The sequence below is a fragment of the Argopecten irradians genome, chromosome 13 (assembly GCF_041381155.1).
Source record: "Argopecten irradians isolate NY chromosome 13, Ai_NY, whole genome shotgun sequence".
Lineage (NCBI taxonomy): Eukaryota > Metazoa > Mollusca > Bivalvia > Pectinida > Pectinidae > Argopecten > Argopecten irradians.
In genome coordinates this window covers 18,065,601-18,087,652 of record NC_091146.1, presented here as the reverse complement: position 1 = coordinate 18,087,652, position 22,052 = coordinate 18,065,601, and the positions used below count along the sequence as shown (strand labels likewise).

Genomic DNA, 22,052 nt, shown 5'->3' with positions numbered 1-22,052 from the left:
GCTACCTCTGTGATATGCAAATGTAGAATATGCGTCTTTTACCTATAACATAATATGTGTCTTTTGAATCTATCATAATATGTGTCTTGTGACACTATCATAACATCTAATAATATTTCATTTTTATTCTTTTATAGAATACATTCCAGTGATTAAGAAACAAGTAAACACCGGTAAGTTTTAAAACACATCTAATTTATATATTTGTATACTTATTTATTGAACATTCGACAATGATTTTTGATGACAAGGTTAGGATTACTTCCATTCCTAATATCTACTAGTAACCTACATATACATGTATACAAATGTAGACCCCGTAATTCCTCGATACACCATTGCGAGTATCTACAATATATATGTGAATGTGTAAGTCACTCATGTTGTATTAACGTTATATGCAAATGTCATATGCTACATCCATTCATATTGATTTGAATAACAGAATTATACGCTGAGAATTATGAAGTCATACACGAAGTGCGGTTTCGCGTGAATATTTAAAAAATTGAACTGTATTTGGCCAAGATGACATATTGGCTAAAATATCAATTTGTCATAGTATGCTTTATTATGATTGCATGCAAGGCTATGCTATTTATTAGAATACAATTTGTGCTACAACACCGTAAGATAAGAGCTAACTGCCGTTTATTTCAAACGTTTGAACAAAAACAATGTGTAAGGATATTGTTCTCGTTATGGAGATAGTTATCGCATGATGTGTTTTATCCGTTTTTGTGTTTGTGTTGGTCACCTGATTTGAATATAAAAACAGGCAAATATCACTTGATATAAAGTATACTTTTGAATAACAAATATTTCTTGCTTTACTTGTTTCAGTTGTCAAGGAAGGTAAGTTTGTTTCTTTTTTTTTTCAATAAGCTATCAAATTTACATTTATTATTGTTGATCATGTTCTTTTGACATTGTCGACCGATATCTATTATAATGTTAAATGGTAGAGGTTGCATAATCATTTTTGCCGCCCTACCGTGGTGTTATCCACAAGATATCCATTTCTTTGTCATGAATTTGAATCCAAAGTGTGGTAGTTGCGACACATTTTCCATCGGCCGGTCCTTTCGTCGGTTAGTATTGTGTCCCTGCACCTCATAAACCTTAATTGACTCTTGCTTTGAAAATAATAAAACAGAATAAAACAGAATACCGTATTCGCCGTAATAACAATCCCTCCCCCTATTAGCGCCTTTTTTTAAAAAAAAAGAATTGAAATTTTATAAACACCCACGTTTCGTGGATTAAACAATGTTTTTCAACATTCGACGCCTTTGACAATAACATCGTATGCCATATTACATGATTTGTGAGTCTTTTACATGTGAATAACAACATAATAATGTGTCTGAGGTTAAAATGCATATGTAGGTTTGTTGTAACAGATAATGTGTTATTAGTACAGAATGAGTTAAAATATAGCTGATATGTTCCGTCCAAAACTGACATTTTGGTTCAATAATAAACGCCTCCTCCCTCCCTCTTTCTTTGTTACAATTTTAAGCGCCCTGGGCGTTTAGTAAGGAGATTTTAGTATGAATTTCTCAGAGTCAAGAGCTGATACAAATACGTTATCATATCATTATATACAGTAAAAGCTTTGATCATGTTGATTTCGAAATGTCATTTTATTATATGTGTGCCATATATGTGATATGTCAGGTGTAAATAAGTATTTCGTACTCTTTGCTTGAAAGGGAAAAAAACGCCATCAGAATGAACTAATAACAAAATCTTTGTATTACAGTCCCTAAAGTTATAACAAACACCGTTGTCAAAAATGGTAAGTTGTTTTATTTTTCCCCATTAAAACGTTAGAAATTACAAAAGTTATCAATAGTAAGAAGTTTCCCATATTGTTTGTTATTTGTAAACTCGGGCTTTATTTAAAATGTTACCACACATTCCATTCATTTTATATGACTAATATCAGACCTACATGAACATGATTTTCTTGGCAGAAAAAATAAGTCATTTCAACAGTTATTTCATTTCCATGGTAATTTTACGTTGCGATCAACCCATTTAACTATCATTTCTTGCATTTTAAACAATTCCGCCATAACTATTTTTGTTGGTTTTTGATCTCACGAAAAATGTATGACATTCAATCTTTCGCGAATATAGTTATGTTAACAGTATTATTCTTGAGAGTCTGTATAGCATTTCCACTATCATTCATTTGCACACTTTCATTCTTGTTTTAGTACCCATTGTGCACAAAGTGCCAAAGATACGTAAGTAGTATTTGATTAAAATGCACGATTGACATATTCCGTCTTTGAATATAACAGTTAACTCTCTTTCGGGAACGTTTCGATTATTACGTCTTTATTTTATTAGAATAATTCACGTCGTTTCCCTGAAAAGTATGACGTTACGCTCACAAACGCACGACGTCGCAATCAATACGTTATCGCAAAAGCAGATAGCTCATTTATATGCAAATACAAAATATAATTGACCTACTTGTACAAAATGTAATCTCTGCTAAAGTAACTGACTATGATGCATATCGTTTGCTTTCCTTTTGTGTTTACCCGCCAGAATGTATATATTGCTATTTGAGATAAAAGGAGTTAAAAATGTCGGTTGGTTAATCTATGTCAATGTTATATTTTAAGATAATATCATATCTTCTTAGTTCTTACAATGTCCTTTTCCTCTATGTTATAGTGACCAAGCATTGTGAGTAAACATTTTTTATTTATTGAAATTTATACAAAACTACTTCTGAAGTCAAATGAAGTGAAGAAGAAAGGTGTAAGGAATAAAGTCTTCTAACATGATCACACATGAAAAGTTTGGATGTCGCCATGTTTGAAAAAAGAGATCACCACATCTTTTTATCAGGGATCCCTTTTCAATAATTTAGTTCATTCTACCTTTTGCACATTAACACTGTGTGGATACTTAATTATTCTAGTTCATTTCATTTAATTTAATGTGATTACAATGTTTTTATATCATTTGTTGTTGTTTGTTTAAAGCCCATCTCTAAATTTTGCAGCATTATTATACAACTGGTTTAGTTGCGTGATCCAAAAATATGTACTTATTTGGTTCAAGATGTTCCACCGCTGACAAATAGTAATTTTTTCTCAATATAAAACTAAAAACAGGAGCAGATGAAGTAGTAATTTTCTTTAGTTACGAAAGTTACTTAGTTTACACCATTAACATCATTGAAAATAATCAGCTTCTAGTTTTAATATAATTATAGTAATTGCGTCCCAAAAAAAGCCATTGCACTATCTGCTATTTGGAATGAAGAACTGATTGTGTATGTACCAAATGCAAGATGATTTTATTCTATTTTTTGTGTTAATACATTCATGATTAAGCACCAATTATTGATCAAATTTTGAGTGTTGATTATGATTTCTCGGCGGTGGGAGCATCTTAAATACCTCTTACAAATATTGATGTTAAGAGAACAGTGGTTTTGAGATCTTATACGTTTAACGTATGTCTATCAAGGAAAGACAACTCTGTACAATGTTACTTATACTTGTCTCATCTATAACACAAAACATATATATAAATATATACATAAAGAACTTTGGTATTGCTTATTGACATATTTGACTACATATACTATTTTTTAATTAACTACTATCCCTCTCTTTCAGATAATCACGTTCAGACCAAAGTTCTACACAAACCTGTCCCTAAACCTTGTAAGTTGATGTTTGTTTTTGACTCGGTTTAATAATTCTAAATTCATTTGTTCGATATGACCTTCGGCGTACTATTCAGTCTTTTCTTATGTCAGAGTTAAATTCTTTATGGGTAGGTATCTATTGTTAATTCATCATTTGCAATTCACGTCATTTTTTTCCGAAAAGTATGACGTTACACTTGCAAACATATGATGTAACAATCATTACCTGCGTATCGACAAAGGCAAATAAATCTGCTATGTGCAAACACAGAATTATTGGGTTGTATGACTTCCGGTCAATGGTACACCAAGTCGGTTGGGTGGTCACTGTCACTTGGTCACACACAACCTGATTTCAATACAGATCCTTTTAATCACTCCATTGAATAGAGGATCTGGCCACTGTATATAAGAAACCAATAGTTGTTTATACTAAATATACTCAAAATAGATCAAAAACATTTTTGATCTAGCTACATTAATTAATTAAATTTCGTCGCAATTAACATATACAATTTACCGTTCGTATGCTTGTAAGGCGAGACGACTTCATATCCGAAAATAACTTTGGATAAAATTGATAGCACTTAAAAACTTAAAAAATTTCGTTTCATTGAATTGTTTTTCTAAGATTCTTGAAGCTGCAATTTAATTGACCAATTCGAAAGAACACTAGACCGTGACCCCGGTATTGTAATCGTATTGGGTCAGATATAGTTTGTTTTACCGCACAATCATAATGACTGATTTATTTCAAAGACAAAAATATAGATAGTTATTATGTCTTTGCATATTACAAAGTTACCTCCCTTGCGGGTAGGTATTGATTGTTACGTCATTATTTTGTGAGCGCAATTCACGTCGTTTGCTCCGAAAGCGTATGATGTTACGCTTCCACACACATGACGTCACAATCAATACCTACCCGCAAGTGAATATAACGCTGTTATATGCAAATTCGGAACACGTTACATCAGCATACATTAATTTTAAGAAATTTATCCAAACTTACCCATACGGAGCATTACAAAAGTTAAAGAAAGCTTTATAGCTTAAGCTTCGTTTTCCCGATTTCTGTGTGACTTTTTGGATAGTTTTTATGAAACATGAACGACTTGGCGAATCGTTGTAAATTGACTCTCCTCTTGTTTTTTAACAGATGCCGTTAGAGTTGACAGTAAGTATGGGATATGAATAATAGTAAAATACTATATTTTTCTAGTTCCGTTTAAATGTTTGTTTAATCATACACGAGGATTGTTTAAAACTATATGCAATGAGCATCAAGATTTCATGCAAATACAAAAGGCTAAATTGGTGAAGTTGATACCTGACGTGTTTTGTTTAATTTAACAATAAAAATGAATCATTCACAAAGAACAGATTACATATTAATTCAGACGTTATATTGTTTTATGCTTTAATGCTATTCGAAGTAAAACTATGTGTTTTTTGTATCTTAAGTAAATACATACATATATGCTAAATACTATTAGATGAATAGCTTCTATGACTTCAATACCTTGACGAATGTTAAATATATTGTTTTTCAGACCCCGTTGCCGGTAAGAGAAGCAAAATATTTTATTGCGTTGCGCAGTTTGTACATAATCAATTATCTCATATCATAGATGATGATGACTAGTTAGCACTAACCAATATCAGACATATCTTTCAAAATACCATATCATACTGTATAATTGTTTATTGCGCATGTGTACGGAATTTCAACCAATTATACACATATAAACATTCTCGTATATAGGAATTGACAAAATTATTATGTTTTAATTGTTAAATCAATATAAATGCATGGGAAAATATGCGAATGTGCAGTGAATATGTTACAATGAATTAGAAGAAAGCGATTCTTCAAATTCGATTTTATAATTAATTATCTGTGTTATCTTTATTTTCACCAAATACCAGTTCCCAACCCAGGTGAGTTACAAATATTTTAATCTATTTCGATTAAGTCACGTTAACACGGATTATATGTAAACCTCTTTAGCTTGAATCATACACATATGAATGTAACTCAATTTATAAGTAAATAACACGCTCTGTATTTGATTATACAATAGAGTTACCTGACCTTGTAGGTAGGCATTGTTTGCCACGTTGCAGTCGTTACCTTCTTGCAAGGGAAGTAACTCTGTAAAATGACAGAATCGAGTGCCTTTGATTTCCTGAAGAGATTTTGATCTGATAGTATTAATTAGATATCATGACTAAAATGAAGTAAAAAGTTATGCATTATTACCTTGTTAACGATATAGCCATTGATATCTTCATTTTATAATGCTCACTAATAAATGAAACATGTTGAATTTTATTTTGATCTTGTGATTCATTCATTGTTTCCTTTCACATTCTCCTGCAGTTGTTCACAAGGGTGAGTACGCAAATTCGATATTATTTAAACACTATGTTCTGGTGAAAACCAGATACTGGATTTATTTTTATTTTAATCATTTTATTGAATAAATCATGAACGTATTAAGAAACAGACTAGGCCAATATTAAAACAATTTGACATACACCAATTGATATATAAACAACTATGGTAGAGCATATATAAGTATAAAATATATAATAGTTGCTGTTCTGATGCATATATTCTACATTTTCAAAAGTAATATATTTATTTATGTAATTGTGTAAGGGAGGTAAATAGGCGAACACTAGATATATACGATATAACAATGAAAAAGATGGATAGTGTTACCGTTAATGTCTAGAAGGCCGGAATAAGTTTGGCCGTCATTTTGAAACCTCTACATATATCTAAGGTACTTAAAATTGCAAATCAAATTACTTTATGTTAATAATGATTATAGTTGCTATAACGATTTCCTATTTCAATTAATTAACTATTTCAATTGAATTATATCAGTTTACATGCTTGTTATACATGCTAAAGTAAGAGTAACTATTTATTTAATGGTATAATAAATTTTTCTTTTCATGTTTTCCCCCTCTGCAGTTCAGGTTAAAGGTAAGCATAAAATGAAAAACGTGACAAATCACATTTGTAATGCAGACGCTGATTTCAATTAGTTTCGTTATTTCTCCCCTTTTTTGGGGGCCGCAGTGGCCGAGTGGTTAAGATGTCCCGACATATTACCACAAGCCCTCCACCTCTGGGATGCGGGTTCGAATCCCATGTGGGGCAGTTTCCAGGTACTGACCACTGGCCGGTGGTTTTTCTCCGGGTACTCCGGCTTTCCTCCACCAACAAACCTGGCACGTCCTTACATGACCCTGGCTGTTAATAGGACGTAAAACTAAACAAACCAAATTCTCCCCTTTGCATACTGATTTTTGTCTGGGTTAGACGTAAAGCTTTGTACGATATGATAACTGTCACACAGGGCATCTGTCATGAAATACTTCGCATATGAGAATGTTGAATCTTTCTGAATTGTATAAGCTAGGACAGAGTTCATCTTTGTATAGATATTTCTTACTTACAGTAAGCATTTTTTCAAACCTTATTCTGTAGTTGTATATACCAGGGTTATCTGCCCTTGCTGGTAGGTATTGATTCATATCTTTGAAAGCCGAACGTCACACTTTTCGGAGAAAACGTCGTGAATTGCACCAAAAAATATTGATGCCTGATACCTACCCGCAAGGGAGCTAACTATGTAATTTGGAAAAAAGGAATATATCTAATATCAAAGTGATAATTTGTATCACGTAGGTTGATTTCATCAAAGTGTTAAGATAGTTTAAATGAAAATGAAATTTAGAAACGCCATCATAACGGGTGTATCGGTGTAGAATGCCATGATAATGAATTCAAGCTGTTGACACAAAATTAGCTAACCATCGGTTCTACTGCTGTAATTGTAGATATAGATACATGTACGAATTTAAATAACAAATTTTTTACAATTTTATATATGTTTAAGCTGCTACAACGCTAACGAGTTATATTTTTTTATCTATTCAAAACAATGTTTAACGAATTAATATTTGTCTTTAGTAACAAAAGTAACTGGCTTAAACAGTTGCCATCGTTGAAAATTTTGATCATCTGAGTTTACTTCAAAATATAAGTATCAAAAAAAAAGAATTGCATTCCGACACCATCCATTGCACATTGTCTCATTTAGAGTTCTGGGTGCGCGACAACAAACGAAAAAGAAGTTATGTTATATGTATTGCTATGTTACTTAAACACAGCCATATATATTCACATTATTAACATAAATAATTGTCCAAATAAAAACGATGTTATATGGTTGGTTGACTTCGGATCACCCTTAAATCTACCTCACCAATGATTTCAACAAACACTAGAATGGTTATATATTCATATCTTCTCTTGCGTATTTGCATATTAAAGAATTTATCTGCCCTTGCGGGTAGGTATTGGTTGTGACGTGATGTGATTGAGAGTAAAATGTAATAATTTTCAGAGAAACGACGCGCATTTCTCTCACAAACTAATGACATTATCGATGCCTACCCGCATGGATGGTAACTCTGAAATATGCAAAGATTGGAATAATCACAATCACAAGTGGTAACGCTGGAAATTTTTTTTTTTTGTATACCATTGCAGTTCCTGTAGCCGTTCCGAAAGTCCGTAAGTACCTTTCACTTTCAGTTTGAAATCATTATTAACACAAAGAAATAACGATAACGTGTAACTCTATAGATTGACAACATATTTTGAATTTGAAAGGTAAAGATCTGGGAATCAGAATTTTAGATTCTGCATATTACGTACAAACAAGAACGCTGTATGTTCTTAAACTACGATATCAAAGACTCTTTTGAATTTTAAATGTTTTTGTTTTATTTATTTTTAACAGATGTTCAAACAAGAACGAAATTCGTTGATAGACCAGGTAAATGGTTATTTTTCATGTTTTAAATGCTACGTTTTCCAATATGTTCATCAAAGCTTGACATCATTGCTGTTTTCTATATATTGGTAATAATATTGTAATTATACGTAAAAATATTTAGTAGCAATATTTTAATAAAACGCTGGCTAAGATTAATATTATTGAAATTTGTGTGTACATTAATACTTTACTCCTTCATTTAGAATTTAAAAAAAACAACAGAATATTATCATGAAAATGAAGAAAAATGTTTTTGATAAAGACGTTTATTGATTGATTTCCTTCTCATTACAGTTTACAGGACTGGTAATGTATTCCGTGTTTTATTATTTGTTTCATGCTATGTATGATACAATTGTTATCACCAAATTTAACAACATGTAGTCCTTGTGCAAGGATTTATAATTATATTGATATATTTGTTCAGTTTTTAAATTTTCTTTGATTCGATCTAAATTTATCTTATAATGTTTATTTTTGTAAATTTCAAATTATGCTCTTTCGCACTGTGATTTCTTACCGATATAAGCAGTGGCTTTGATAATTATTTTTCCACCAATTATAATTATATTTATATATTTGTTAATTATTTTATTTTTCATTGTGCCATAGATTATGTTTTGTTTCGTTTTGCAAATTAGATTGATGTCAATTACATTTTAAGCTCTTTTTCTGATTCTCAAAATAATGTATTTATTCTTTGACTTTTTTTCACAGTGGTCCAAGAGAAACCCGGTAAGTATGCGTTTTTTTTAATTTATTTAAGTTTCATATAATGTTTATATCTAGATTTCTAATACTTATTTTATATTGCTGTTTACTCGTATAATAGAAATGCATTTGTCTTTTGCATAATTGTTTCGGGAATATTTCTATTTTAAAATTGGGGTAATTTTATATTTCTGAAATTATGTTTATTTCTTTATAATTTATTTTAAGTCTCTATGTTGATATTAATAACCTGTTTTCTTCTTTATATTTTCAGTTCACCACACCGGTAAGTAAAACTATACAAACATAAATTTAAGGATATAAAAGAAAACGTGTATATGCAAAGTGCATATATAGCTATATACATATTGTCCGGTTAATTTGATTTTAATATTGAAATATTAAATGTATGTTTTTCTAAATGATATAGAAAAATTAACAAGCTCGTAGATATTTGATAAAAACTACAGTATCACTAATACACATATATATTCTACGTTTCAGTTGTCAAAACCGTTCAGAGTAAGTATCCTAAATTTATAATTTATAACTGTGAAGCGTCCTAGACAACGAAAACCGGAAGTTGTTGGGGCCTAAATTTTTACGATATCACGTGACCCTTGCGTGTAAAAATCAGAAAGGAGACGGAATCCGGAGCAACACGAAACTCTCCTATTAAATGTTACTTACATTTATAACATCATCATGCATAGCAGGACGTAGTACTGTAACGCAATTGTCATGTAGACGCTTGAATTATGACATATGACAAATGTTCTTGAAAACATTTAGAAGGATTTAACTGGACACGATGTTGTATTTGAAGTTATAAGTACTAATTTTATCTATTTTGAAAATAACAACAACAATAACATTACCAGTGTTATGGTGTGGTTTTATTATAAATTCGATAAATTAAATGTTATCGTTTAGTTTAAAGGCCCACTACCTTTCCGAAACGGCTATTATTTTTTAAGATGGGAATGTAAAACGAGATCGATGATTTTGTAGAGTCTCAAACGTTACTAATTTACCATTAATATTTCACTTATCACCATCTTCTGAAAAAATTAATTTCAAGAAAATCAAATGTTAATTTTCATAACGCGGGTCGTCTTATGTTTCCCGCCTTCGTCCTAAATACCATGCGATAGTTGACCATCACTTCGCCAGACGGCAAAACAGCGAAATGAATCTCCACAGTTATCGTTTATTGCGCAGGAAATCTTGCATATGTTTGGTGTTGTTATCTCATCTTAGACAATCTATATGTATTTTCTTATGTTATTAATGTTTTTAAGAAATATTTAATTTTTGCTCCGGAAAGGTATAGTGTGCCTTTAAGATTGTCGAAATTGTATTGACATTTAGGTTATATGTACATAATAAGTTAAGGACACGCAGTGAATGTAAAAAACTTAATGTAGATAACATGATGTATAATTGCAATTTTCTTTTGTTTTGATTTGTATTTGATTTATGATTGATTTATTTTCTTGCAGAGCCAGTCCCTAAGCCCATCCCATGTAAGTTATCAATACTTACCAATTCTAATATGACAGAGTTATCTTCCTTTGTGGTTAGGTATCAACAGTGACGTCATGCAATCGTGAGCTTTAAGAGAAAATTTAAAAAAAGATTATCTATATTATGTCATCTACACATTTACTGTCGATTAAAACTTAATAGTTACACACCAGAGCAGATACATCTTATGTAAGGAAAGCGACAGCTATTGCTATGGGAAGCGAAAACGCTTTCAAAGCCTATATATAGGAGACAATTTAGGCTCTTTTTAATTATTTATGTATTTATTTATTACTTATTTATGTTCAGCTATATTTAATGAATTCCACGGATTGTATTAATAACTTTTCTAAGTCTAATATTCCAACTTTCCACTGTCAAACTTTGCTAAAAAAACTATTTCACATTTGGGTATTTTAATATTATGTTATGTATGCATTACTGTATTTTGTAACCAATTCTTGTAATTATGTTTCAGTTATGCAAACGCAAATTGGTAAGTCCTAACTCTATCACATAATCCATATGAATAGCGTAGCCGCAATTTAATAATTATTTTCCATGTTCTGCTGGTAGTGGGATACATATTTTAAGGATTTACTTCAACCATATAGACTATCATGAAATTCCCGGCTACTTATATCTCTGATGCAATTATTATCTGTATTTTGAGCAGCGCCGTTCAACATAGCAAATAATCTTAAAATGTATGTAGTACTTCATTTTTGTAAAATTGATTTGTTATGTTGTATTTGTTGTATCAAAGAGCGCATACAGGTTCAATAAGCTGTTGTGTGTACGATCAGTGTATGGTCCATAACTAAGTATACTGAGATATGAGAACCAATCCAGTACTAATATCATTTTATAACATTTGTTAATTATTGGTGTTCTCCTTTACAGTAAAACAGTTTGTCCCCAAGATTAAAAAAGGTGAGTTTTTTCCCATTATAAAGATGTAGATAGGTGTTCATTTTATGCCATCTTGAAATGTAGTAAGTTTAGGATTTGAATACCATGGAATTAAAAATATTTGAATTGAACAATAATAAAAGATAGTGTCGGTTATTTTTTTTATTCTTTTCTATTAATGAATACGTAAACTGACACTGTTTTAAATATGTGTTTTTTTATATATTTCAGTTGTCCAGCATTTCCCCGGTAAGTTATTCATACCGATTTATGAGCAAAATTGTATTTCAATAACAAACGAAGTTTTTGTTGTAGTTTATTTTCTGATACATATCCTTAAATTATTATATTTCATGAATTTTATATTTCTAACCAAGGAATAATGTCCCCACGAAATACTCTCATTTTTATACAACAGTTAACCAGAAAATGTGTCATCACTGAAACTCACTCTCACTATCACATTATCAAAAAAAAATGTTTCTGAAAGCTTCTCTCGCGAGATACAGTAAACCAGTATTCTTTCGAAGCTGCCAAATTTCATGATTTCAATTTCAAAAGAAGATCGTGAAGATTAAAATTAAGTAGTTGAATTGAAAATACTATCAATTTAAGTGATGTTGATATTAATTCGGAAAGATAAATCGTGAAGTTTGCAAAAGTACTCACACGCGAAAGCAAGTTGGTTGAGATTGATGATGATTGAGCGATGATTTATATAAAATCTATTCAATATTCTAAATTATTAGAGCACATATCCTAATATATTAAATATACTCTGATTATCCATCATTCTCATTTGCTTATACATTATTACGTGGAGGGCGATATATAGTATATTTCTGTTATGACGTCACTTCTAAGTCGATATTATTATTGTGACGTCACAATACCCCTACGTCGAGTTCTACGGGAAGATGTAGTCTAGTCATTCTCCATGCAATTCTATATTATTTAGCACGAAACAAAATTTCACAATATTTATGATATCTAATTTGAAATTTAAGGACCGTTGATTCGTTTATGGTGTTATAACGCCTTGGTAGAATAGCCCGATGCCATTATTTGATATTCTACCAGGGCGTTATAACACCATATGGACCGAACCAACGGTCCTTATGTTTATATCGACTACTTCGACTCGACTTGACTTGAAGTGACTAAATGGACCTCAGAAAAGGTCCATAATTGATATATGATTATTTTCTACCATTTAGATAGTACATGCTTTGTTTACTAACAATTCTCAATGAACTTAAGAGTCAACGAAATTGTACAATTGTGTAAGCTATGAAAATTGAGTTCAACGAAATCAGTTATTTGCAAGGTATACAATATTGTTGCCATTATGTCAAATCTGTAACATTCTGCTTATGCTCAATCCTTGTGACTACTCTAGATGGTGTTTACAATGTTGATAATCGTTTTCTGAAAAAAATAAAATAAAGTTTATATAAATACCGAAATTAAGATAAATCGTTTAGTAGGGAGCCTATATACATGTATGATTAAAGTTACATGTGCCGTATTTTTCATACTCACGAATATTTGCTTCCCGTATGGATTAATATACATGTAATAACATATAATTTGGTAATTTGTACTCTTTGCTATGTTAGCATATATGTATATACGGTAGTAATACCCTTTAAGTGGCAAGTCAACTTTGTGAAACTATTGTTTTTGCATTGTGTGATAATTTCAGTTAACGCTGACTGTGATACCTATACTGTGTAATTGTTCATGTAGTTAATATTTCAGTAATTATGTATCATTTGTTTATGAAACAAGTGTCTTAATAATAATAGCTTGCCATCCGTACTGAACTGATGTGATTACGAAATAATTATTACTGTCTGTGATATAAAGTATTACTGAACATAACACGTTTTAATATCCTTAGAGGACCTTGTGGTAGATTAGCCTTTGGTTATCCTATCTAAATTCAGTTTGTTTGTTATTATTATTATCATTATTATTATCTTCATGTTGACTGCGTATATGGTATTAAAAATATGTCCGCTGCCAGCGGGTGGATACTAAAGTATCCAACGTCAAAATGAAGAATATTCTTTTTATTTATACCGCTTTTTTTGGTTTTAGACAAATTGAAGCTGAAACCCATGTTTGCTAGGCTAAACAGATTGTACATACGCTAATATATATGCAGTCAGATTCTATGAAACCGAGGAAAATGTAAATATTTGATTATGTTTTTTGTTTGTGTTTACAGTACCAAAGATAGGTAAGTAGTACAACTTTTACAATAGACTACTTAACTTTCGCGAATGTAACTTTTCGTGATTTAATGTTAGGAACTTTTACGTGGTCAATATTCGGTAGGATGTAACATCCGACAACGGAATCCACTCTACACAATATGTAAAAAAAAATGATTTGGATAAGTTTTTGCAAATTCCGATGAATTCTAGAGTTCAGTGAAATTAAATTTCAGCGAAAATTAGTAACTATACAAGAAAACGTATTTTCTAAATATATTCTAGAAACTGGCTCTTGGATGACAGCCGAATGCACAATAACCAAATAGATCTGGCTCCATGATCACAAAAGAATCTTAGGCTTAAGTTTTGGCCAATCATTCATAACGTAACCTTTTTTGTAAGATCATCTATGATTGGCTAAGTTTAAACTTAAGACGGTTGTGGACTTAAGATTGTTTCATGATCCTGAGGCCTGCATGACATAAAAATATATAATAAATCGATGATAATCATATTATAAACTTTTAACTATTTTTATAGTAAAAATGTCAATGAATTTTTGTAATATTGATCTTTATTTTATATATGCATATTCTGTACCAGCTTCTAATGATATAAGTAATAACGATGTAAGTTGTTTGAGTGTTAATAGTATGCAATTTTCTTTTGTAGTTACCCAACACCGTGAGTATACTGATGCGTTGCTTCTATGGCCTTTTTCATTTCAATCATTTTTGCTGTGATGGCAACAGACTAAGAGTATATCGTGGACTCACGATAACCTAAAAACCGTCCCAGGGCCAAACTGTCCTGATATCAAATGTTCGGGTTTACTTACTCTGTGAAAAGAGCGGGTCGGTGTGTCTTGTACATAGTGTAAAATACGGGCTATGTCACTCAGCTGACGAGGCATGCTTCCTTGACTCAGTAAAGCCGTAGTTTTTCACACTGAAGACCAGTGTTCGATTCCTGGTCGGGACACTCAACACGAATCAAATGTGTATTTTCCCTGGTTTTTTTTCTACAATTCAATATGCATTTATGTCTATGACTTTTTTTTGGGTGTATTTTCTTTGAATGACTATTATTTGATAAGGTTTAAATACTATAGATATGTTTGTACTATTTCAAATGCCTGTGCCATACTCATCATATATCCTATTTGCATTACAGATGTTCAAAAAGTCGCAGGTAAGCATTTTTAGATCAGAAGAATTAAAAACCAAAAATTTATTTTACTCATCTATGCATACAGGAGGTTGTCCAGTATTATAAATAGTAAGTCAGAATATAGATAAAAGAGCACGAGGCGAGTTTCCATTAGATACATATGGTACTGCTAGAAAGTTATAGGAAACTATACATTACTATCAAATTTTCGCAATAAGAAATATTAAAGATAGAAAACAACAACTTTTTTTTTTATAATTGACCATACAGATCCGATCTTAGATCAACTGATACAATGTTGTATAATAATATGGTCAAATTTGTCTTATATAATTGTTTGGATTTATGTGTTATTCTCATTCTTCTTCCTTTATGTTTTCAGTACCAATGGTAAAAACGCAGACAGTTGTGAAAAATGGTAAGTCTGTAATTTCTATCGACATTGGCATATTTTTATACATATCAGACTGTAAGACATGTCATTTTCTCGAAATTGGGTTTTAGCGAGTCAAGAACAATTGTTTTGATCGTGACAATATAAAATATAATCCACGAAAGGTATAATATATATTAATAAGCAAATAATCAGAATAAATCCCGTCATATGATATCATAATGATCTTAAATAACCGGCAAAGATCTGAAAAACTTAAGTAATCATTTCTTAATACTTCATATGATTAAATATATGTTTTATTTATTCTTTTCTCTTCTCCTCTCCACAGTTCCCAGGCCACATCTAGGTAAGTTGTGATAATCTACCATACAACTATAGCATTTACCTAGGGATAATACAACGATGTTTCGACCGAAGAAAGATATTAACCATGGAAACAGTTTGATAAACATATAGCATATACACAATTTGTGCAAAATCTTCTTCGGTGATTTTTTTACTTACGGTGATCTATACACTTTAAGAATAATATTATTTAAATTTATATTGGACAATACATCTATGTTTTGAATGACTTCCGCGAGTCGGAAGATATTAGAGTTCGAGATAAAAACACTAAAAAAACAAAGATTATTTTAATGAGTTAAAGATGCCCCACCGCTGACAAAAAGTATTTTTTCACTATCAAAAGCAGGAGCAGATGATTTATTATTTTTCTTCAGTTACAAAAGTTACTTACTTTACATCATTACCGCCATTCAAAAGTTTGAGATTCTAATTTTAATTGGAGTTAAAATATGAAAAAGAATTAATTGCATCCCGAAAGAAATCCGTGGCACTATATCCTATATGGAATGAAATACTGATTGCGCATGCACCAAATGCAAAACAAATTATTTTATATTATTTTTGTGTTAATTAGGCATATATACACACGATTAAACACCAATTATTGTTCAAATGATGAATATCATTTATGCTCTGTCGGCGGTGGAGCATCTTTAACCAATAAGTGACTTATGCAAAATGGAAAATATGTTTTCTACCATTTTCAGAAAATAATATTTATGTTTTCACCATTGTTTAATAAGCTGACTAGTAATTTGTCTAATGGATGTGACGGAGCAAACTTCGTACTAGAGCTTTAGGCTACCATATCATTGGGCCGTATGTAAAAGCCATAATAATGTGTATCTAGTACATGTACTTCACTGAGTTATCAAAATTGAACTATAAGCATTAATCTCTTCATAAATCCAAACTATTTTGAGAATAGAGCTTAATACTGATGTTCTGTTGTTAAAGATGCTACACAGCTGACGAATGTGATTATTTTAGGATCAAGATATTAAAAATAATAAAATGCGTCCCGATGAAAGTCCATGGCATTATGACCTAAATGGAATGAAGTACTGACTACGCATGCACGGAGAGCAAAATAAATAATTTTGTCTGTATACTTTTTGTGCTAATTATACACATATATACACACTTAAATACCAGCTATTGTTCAAATGATCGGAATCGTTCATGCTCTGTCGGCGATGGAGCATCTTTAAGCATATTCAGGAAAATTAAAAAAAGAATAATATTTCAAAATGGTTTATTTTTTGTTTCACAGTTACACAGTACGGTGAGTATGTCTTTTGTGTGTTCCTGCGATTTCTTGTACTTCAGTTTTGTATATTACATTGTTATCTGTATATAGTCATCATTATCAAGTCAGTTTTTCGAGATATTTTTTCTTTAATCATTATTATATCTAATGTATGGATCGGAAACAATTACCAATTACAAAACTAGTGTGAAAACATAGGTAGATAGATTATTCGTCAATTCATTTCTAAATATTTCGCTGGTGTCTAAAATACACGGATCACAATTTGTGTTCGAACATAGAAACATTCAGATCTTATCCGCTTAACGGTAGTACGGTATGGATACGGTGAAGATGTCAAGTCATTAGTTCAATGCAAAACGCGTCAGTATTAATAAAAAAAATGTTTCATCAAATGATTTATTGATTTTCTGCTTTTGTTTCAGTCGATCGCGTCAAGACTGGTAAGTTTTGTTTTATTGATTTTATTGACATGCTTTGAATATGTGATAATTCGGCATAACATGGTGTTAAATGACATCACTATCGATATCAATTCGTTATAAAGAAATAATTAATACGTTTAATATTATATATAAAATGTGGACATATAGGGCATAATTATTCACCTGATACAATAGTTATTAATCCCTTTTGTGTTTGACATTTCAGTTCATAATAAGGTGCCAGGTAAGTTTATTTTTCCGTTTTTTGTTGGGTTTTGTTTTTCGGTTAATTCGAATATCTTCTTGTTGCATGTATTTGTTAAATGCGATACTTGATAATTGATGTCCAATCTTTTCTTTTACTTTATATGTTAAACTTATCATCTGGTTCTTTTGTTTGTATGCTTCCCTCATAAATACAATGCTGCGAAACGTCGCGTATGGCTTCTTGGATTTCAACTTTAGCTTCAATGTTTAATTTGAAAGAAAATATGGTTATCCAAAACAGTAAAATGAATGTCGATTTTTTTTAAATATCATGTTTTTATCTTTCAGTTAAAGTACCAATTGTTCACCATCAGAAAGGTACGTGTTAATGGATATACGTCTATAATCACATAACCAAATATATGTCATTGTCACATTCGGATTTAAATACATATACGATTGAAGCAAATGTATGCATCTATACTTCAAAGAAATAAAACGTAGAGTATCTAACATAACACAAATCGCTATATCGCTGTATTGTTTATTATCATTTGAAAATTGTAATCCTCCTTTTCCGCCTCTGCTCTATTTTCCTCCAACTTTACATCTTTCGTGTACAATCATTTTATAATGTTCTATATAATAATTTTATTGTTTTTATTTTCAGTACCAATGATCCAGGAGAGTAAGTATACAAACATGATAATACAATAACATTCACTTTAAATGTCCTTACACGGCAACACTTAATATTATTGTTTACAAGACCTGTCTAACTTTGTTAAAACAGTTCTTTTATTTGTATCTGTTTAACTGCTTATAAGCAATTCTCAATTTAAATCCAATATTTGCGTTACACTTAATGCTTCCGATACACTAATGTCATTAAGTAAATATCCATCACATAAAGGTGTTTAACATGTAAGAATCGATCAATAATCCATATAAAATCGGTATTAACGTGGTATGAGTCATATTCATTTTAATAACATTTTGATCATTCATTCCATTTACAGAAATCGTTCCCCGTAAGTATTTCAAAGTATCCTAGGATTTTCTCAAATGCTAACTTTGATTATGAACAATCTGCTTAAATTTATCACATATATATCGTTAAGCTATGAATGTATTATCTACAATTACATTCTTTCATATATCAAAATGTATCTAGCTTCTGCTTTAACAATATAGCCTGTATATAAAATCTAGGAATAGCAAGATGGTCAGCAAATGAACGATAGAAACAAATCAATTAAAATGCTATGCAATACAAACAATGTTTTTTCATTGTATGCACGTTGTATTCAAGTTGGCATCTCTGCTTACTTTTCTTATTATGTACTATTTCAAATTTACATATGTTTATTTATGTGTAATTATATTTGTCTGTTGCAGAGATTATAGAGCAGATTAAGCCGCGTAAGTTTAATTTTTCAAGCTTTTCTGTTTTTTGCAACAAAATATTAATTTTCCATTAACAAAAGTATATGAAATCATGTAGGAAAATAGAAATGAATGAAGATCATTACAAGCAGAATGATTTTCTTATTTATGCTATTTAACCTGTCAAAATCGACCATTATCTAAACCAGACGCATGTCTATTTCGACTTTGTAGTACGGTATTATCCATCTTAATCAATAGCAATTAATTTAAACCTGTGTTATCTGGGACATATCTACACTGACTAAACAATCATCATTCGGCCTTAGATGTTCTAAATATGAAGTCAATTGTGTACGTTTGCAATTGTCTTGATATGTGCTATATATTTATAGTAATACCAACTCTTATAATAATTATCTTTTTCTTTTTTTTTAATTTATTTAGAAATCGTCGTTCGGGATAATGTTCGCACAGGTAAGCTTTCGCTATGATATTCCGAATTTAATAGTACAGAGTTACCTCCCTTTCAGGTAGATAGCCATTGTTACATCATAGTTTCCTGGACGACATTCATGTCCTTTTCTCTATGAAAATGCGTGAATTTACGTTCGCAAACAGTTGACGTAACTATCAATACCTAAATGGCAGAGGCAGGTAACTCTGTAATATGCATATATAAAATACCACTCGGGAGCCTTTTGTTCCTGGTGATACTAAAACGCGGTATGGAAGCAATGTCATCAATGATTAGTAAAACACGTTTTATAATAAACAGATTAAAGCGTATTTTGTAGAGAAATTCATGTTTCATAGCTGATATTTCGATTAAGTCAATGTTTAATGATATATGTACCGTATTTTTCATATTGAAGAGCTGTTCATATGTTATCCAATGCCTTATTCAACACATTTTGATAATTACAATTACTACAATACATAAGTTTTGATTTTACGAGAAAAAATGAAATAATTACATTTACGTCTACAGTACAGAAAAACAGAATGTTCATCACACCGTATGGTTTTCTATAGATTACTGAAGGAAAAATGTATACAAAATGTCTCGCACGGTTATAGCACATATAATTCTATTTTTACACACATTAAATTGTTAGCCTTATATGGTGATAACTCAATCGTTACTTTGCAGTGTCTTCAACACAATACTATATAATTATTTTGTTTATTTTTCAGTTGTGAAAAACCGTAAGTATTGAAATGCAGACATATTTAAGCGTATTAGGGTGTTTTAAGATTGCCGTAATGTTAACATTGTGATATGTTAGTAGGGTAATTGTTATTGACATAAAATATTTGCTTTAAATGTTTGTTTTTTTTATTTGTAACATCCTTGTATTTGTCTCTCATATCTGTTCATAGTATTTAAAAATAATAAAAAACATGCTTAAATAAATGCATGAATCGCGAAACATGAACATTATAATTATCAAAAATATGCGTTACTATAGAGAACTATGTGTATTTGTGTTTACCGTAATGAAAATAACAATGAGAACAAGGAACTTGATAGAAAACTTATTTATTCCAATGGCAAACGTGTGTGATAGACTCCATGAAAGTTTACGTTTAAACCCTATAATGGTCATCAGGATATACATTGTACATATAAATGTAGCATCTAAGTTTAGGGATTCATACATTCTTAACGTGTGACTGTTATTTAGCATCTTTATCGAAACACTCGTTAGTGAATTTTCAACTTTTGAAACGACACTAGCGTTTCCAAAATTTAGGAATTTACTTGAGAATTAACTTAATCGAGTCTGTTAAATGACGGTCACTTTTTGGGGCACCTCTATATTAACAACTGCCATATTCAATACCATATTCATTATTAAATGATTTACCACTTCAATTTTATTATTATTTTACAGATGTACAACAGGTCCCGAAAATCAGTAAGTATCTATTTACGTTGTTCATATGACGCAAATAAAATCATTATTCATTCTTGATTTTTTTTTCAAAAGTATTCATGTAATCGATTTCTACATGGAACCCAATCATTGTTTTGCGAACATGTCAACTGGTGTTGTTAAGTTTTAAAACTACGATTTTTGGTATTCTGATAAATTGAGTATTTTAATAACTCTATTTATCAGAATACCAAAAAACTATGAGCCATTGATGTTATTTTGCGTCGGACTGTAGTGAAGGAAGAAGTTTAGTTCCGATTAATATTTTCCATATATTGTGCTCCAATTTCATACATTAGTGAAAGAAATTACAGATATGACGTTCCTGACTGTTTCATACCGTAGTCAAAACAACCAAGCTTTTAGTAGATATTTAACTTTTGATCACCATTTATATCAGGGTAATCATTGGTGAAAAGTAGTAACTGTTAAGTATCTTAATGAATTCTCTATTGTTGTTTAATTATTTTATGGCCATTTAATAATTCATAGAAATAAAACAAGCATCATTTTTCAGAGCTATAGATGTTGCTTGATAATAACTTTTCGTTAAATACTTTATTTGAATCAATAAGCGTCCAGGTCGTTTAGGCAACTCTTTCCTAAATTTTATTACATAGAGCAAGCTGTTTGAGAAACCTACAGTGTTTTCATAGTTTCAACCTGTATTTACAAGCCTCTAAAAGGGAAGGATATTTATAGGGACAAAGACGTTTATTGAATCGATTAAGTATCACTATACTCTTATGAATATTGTTACATCGCAAATTGTGTATTTGTTTTAATATATTGTTTTTTATTCACAGTTCGTGAACTCGTCGATCGCCCTGGTGAGTAGACATGAAAATCGTAAAATATTGTTAAAGAATAAATTGTATCGTAGATTGTATAAACAACTTTCTTTCGCAGATCCATATTTTTTCTAGATATCATTTTCGAAATAAACTGATACAGTTTTAAAGGATGGGAATTTCAAACAAACATTATTGAAAA

General features: G+C 30.7%; 2 protein-coding genes across 3 annotated transcripts in view; both read left to right on the top strand.

Annotated features, from left to right (window-relative positions):
* LOC138305657 (uncharacterized) overlaps positions 1-3,730 on the top strand; it is a 17,720-nt gene extending 13,990 nt beyond the window's left edge. The window contains exons 12-14 of the mRNA XM_069245954.1: positions 138-173; positions 844-855; positions 3,651-3,730. Of these exons, the coding sequence (XP_069102055.1) occupies positions 138-173; positions 844-855; positions 3,651-3,730 (128 nt within the window). The remainder of the gene's footprint in view (positions 1-137; positions 174-843; positions 856-3,650) is intronic.
* On the top strand, positions 2,965-22,018 carry LOC138305533 (mantle protein-like). Of its 2 annotated transcripts, XM_069245803.1 has the most exons (29): positions 2,965-3,698; positions 4,842-4,859; positions 5,236-6,680; positions 8,256-8,279; positions 8,509-8,544; positions 8,839-8,850; positions 9,262-9,279; positions 9,530-9,541; positions 9,760-9,777; positions 10,758-10,781; positions 11,261-11,278; positions 11,686-11,715; positions 11,926-11,943; positions 13,928-13,939; positions 14,589-14,600; positions 15,090-15,107; positions 15,469-15,504; positions 15,812-15,829; positions 17,105-17,116; positions 17,527-17,544; positions 17,753-17,770; positions 18,082-18,111; positions 18,404-18,421; positions 18,753-18,764; positions 19,132-19,155; positions 19,567-19,596; positions 20,317-20,328; positions 21,018-21,041; positions 21,866-22,018. In XM_069245803.1, exons 3-29 carry the CDS (start codon positions 6,650-6,652, stop codon positions 21,895-21,897), a joined length of 567 nt encoding a protein of 188 aa, XP_069101904.1. In that variant the 5' UTR covers positions 2,965-3,698; positions 4,842-4,859; positions 5,236-6,649; the 3' UTR covers positions 21,898-22,018. The 2 variants fall into 2 exon arrangements, with proteins under 2 accessions (XP_069101904.1, XP_069101902.1); XM_069245801.1 differs by lacking the exons at positions 2,965-3,698; positions 4,842-4,859; positions 5,236-6,680 and having other exon boundaries at positions 6,687-8,279.
* The last annotated feature ends 34 nt before the right edge of the window (positions 22,019-22,052 follow it).

Excerpts from the sequence above, each read along its gene's own strand:
- LOC138305533 (XM_069245801.1), top strand. The coding sequence starts at position 8,168 with ATGGTAACTCTGAAATATGCAAAGATTGGAATAATCACAATCACAAGT. Across the intron at positions 8,280-8,508 it reads TGTAGCCGTTCCGAAAGTCC|ATGTTCAAACAAGAACGAAA; the intron begins GTAAGTACCTTT and ends TATTTTTAACAG. Across the intron at positions 19,156-19,566 it reads TATAGAGCAGATTAAGCCGC|AAATCGTCGTTCGGGATAAT; the intron begins GTAAGTTTAATT and ends TAATTTATTTAG.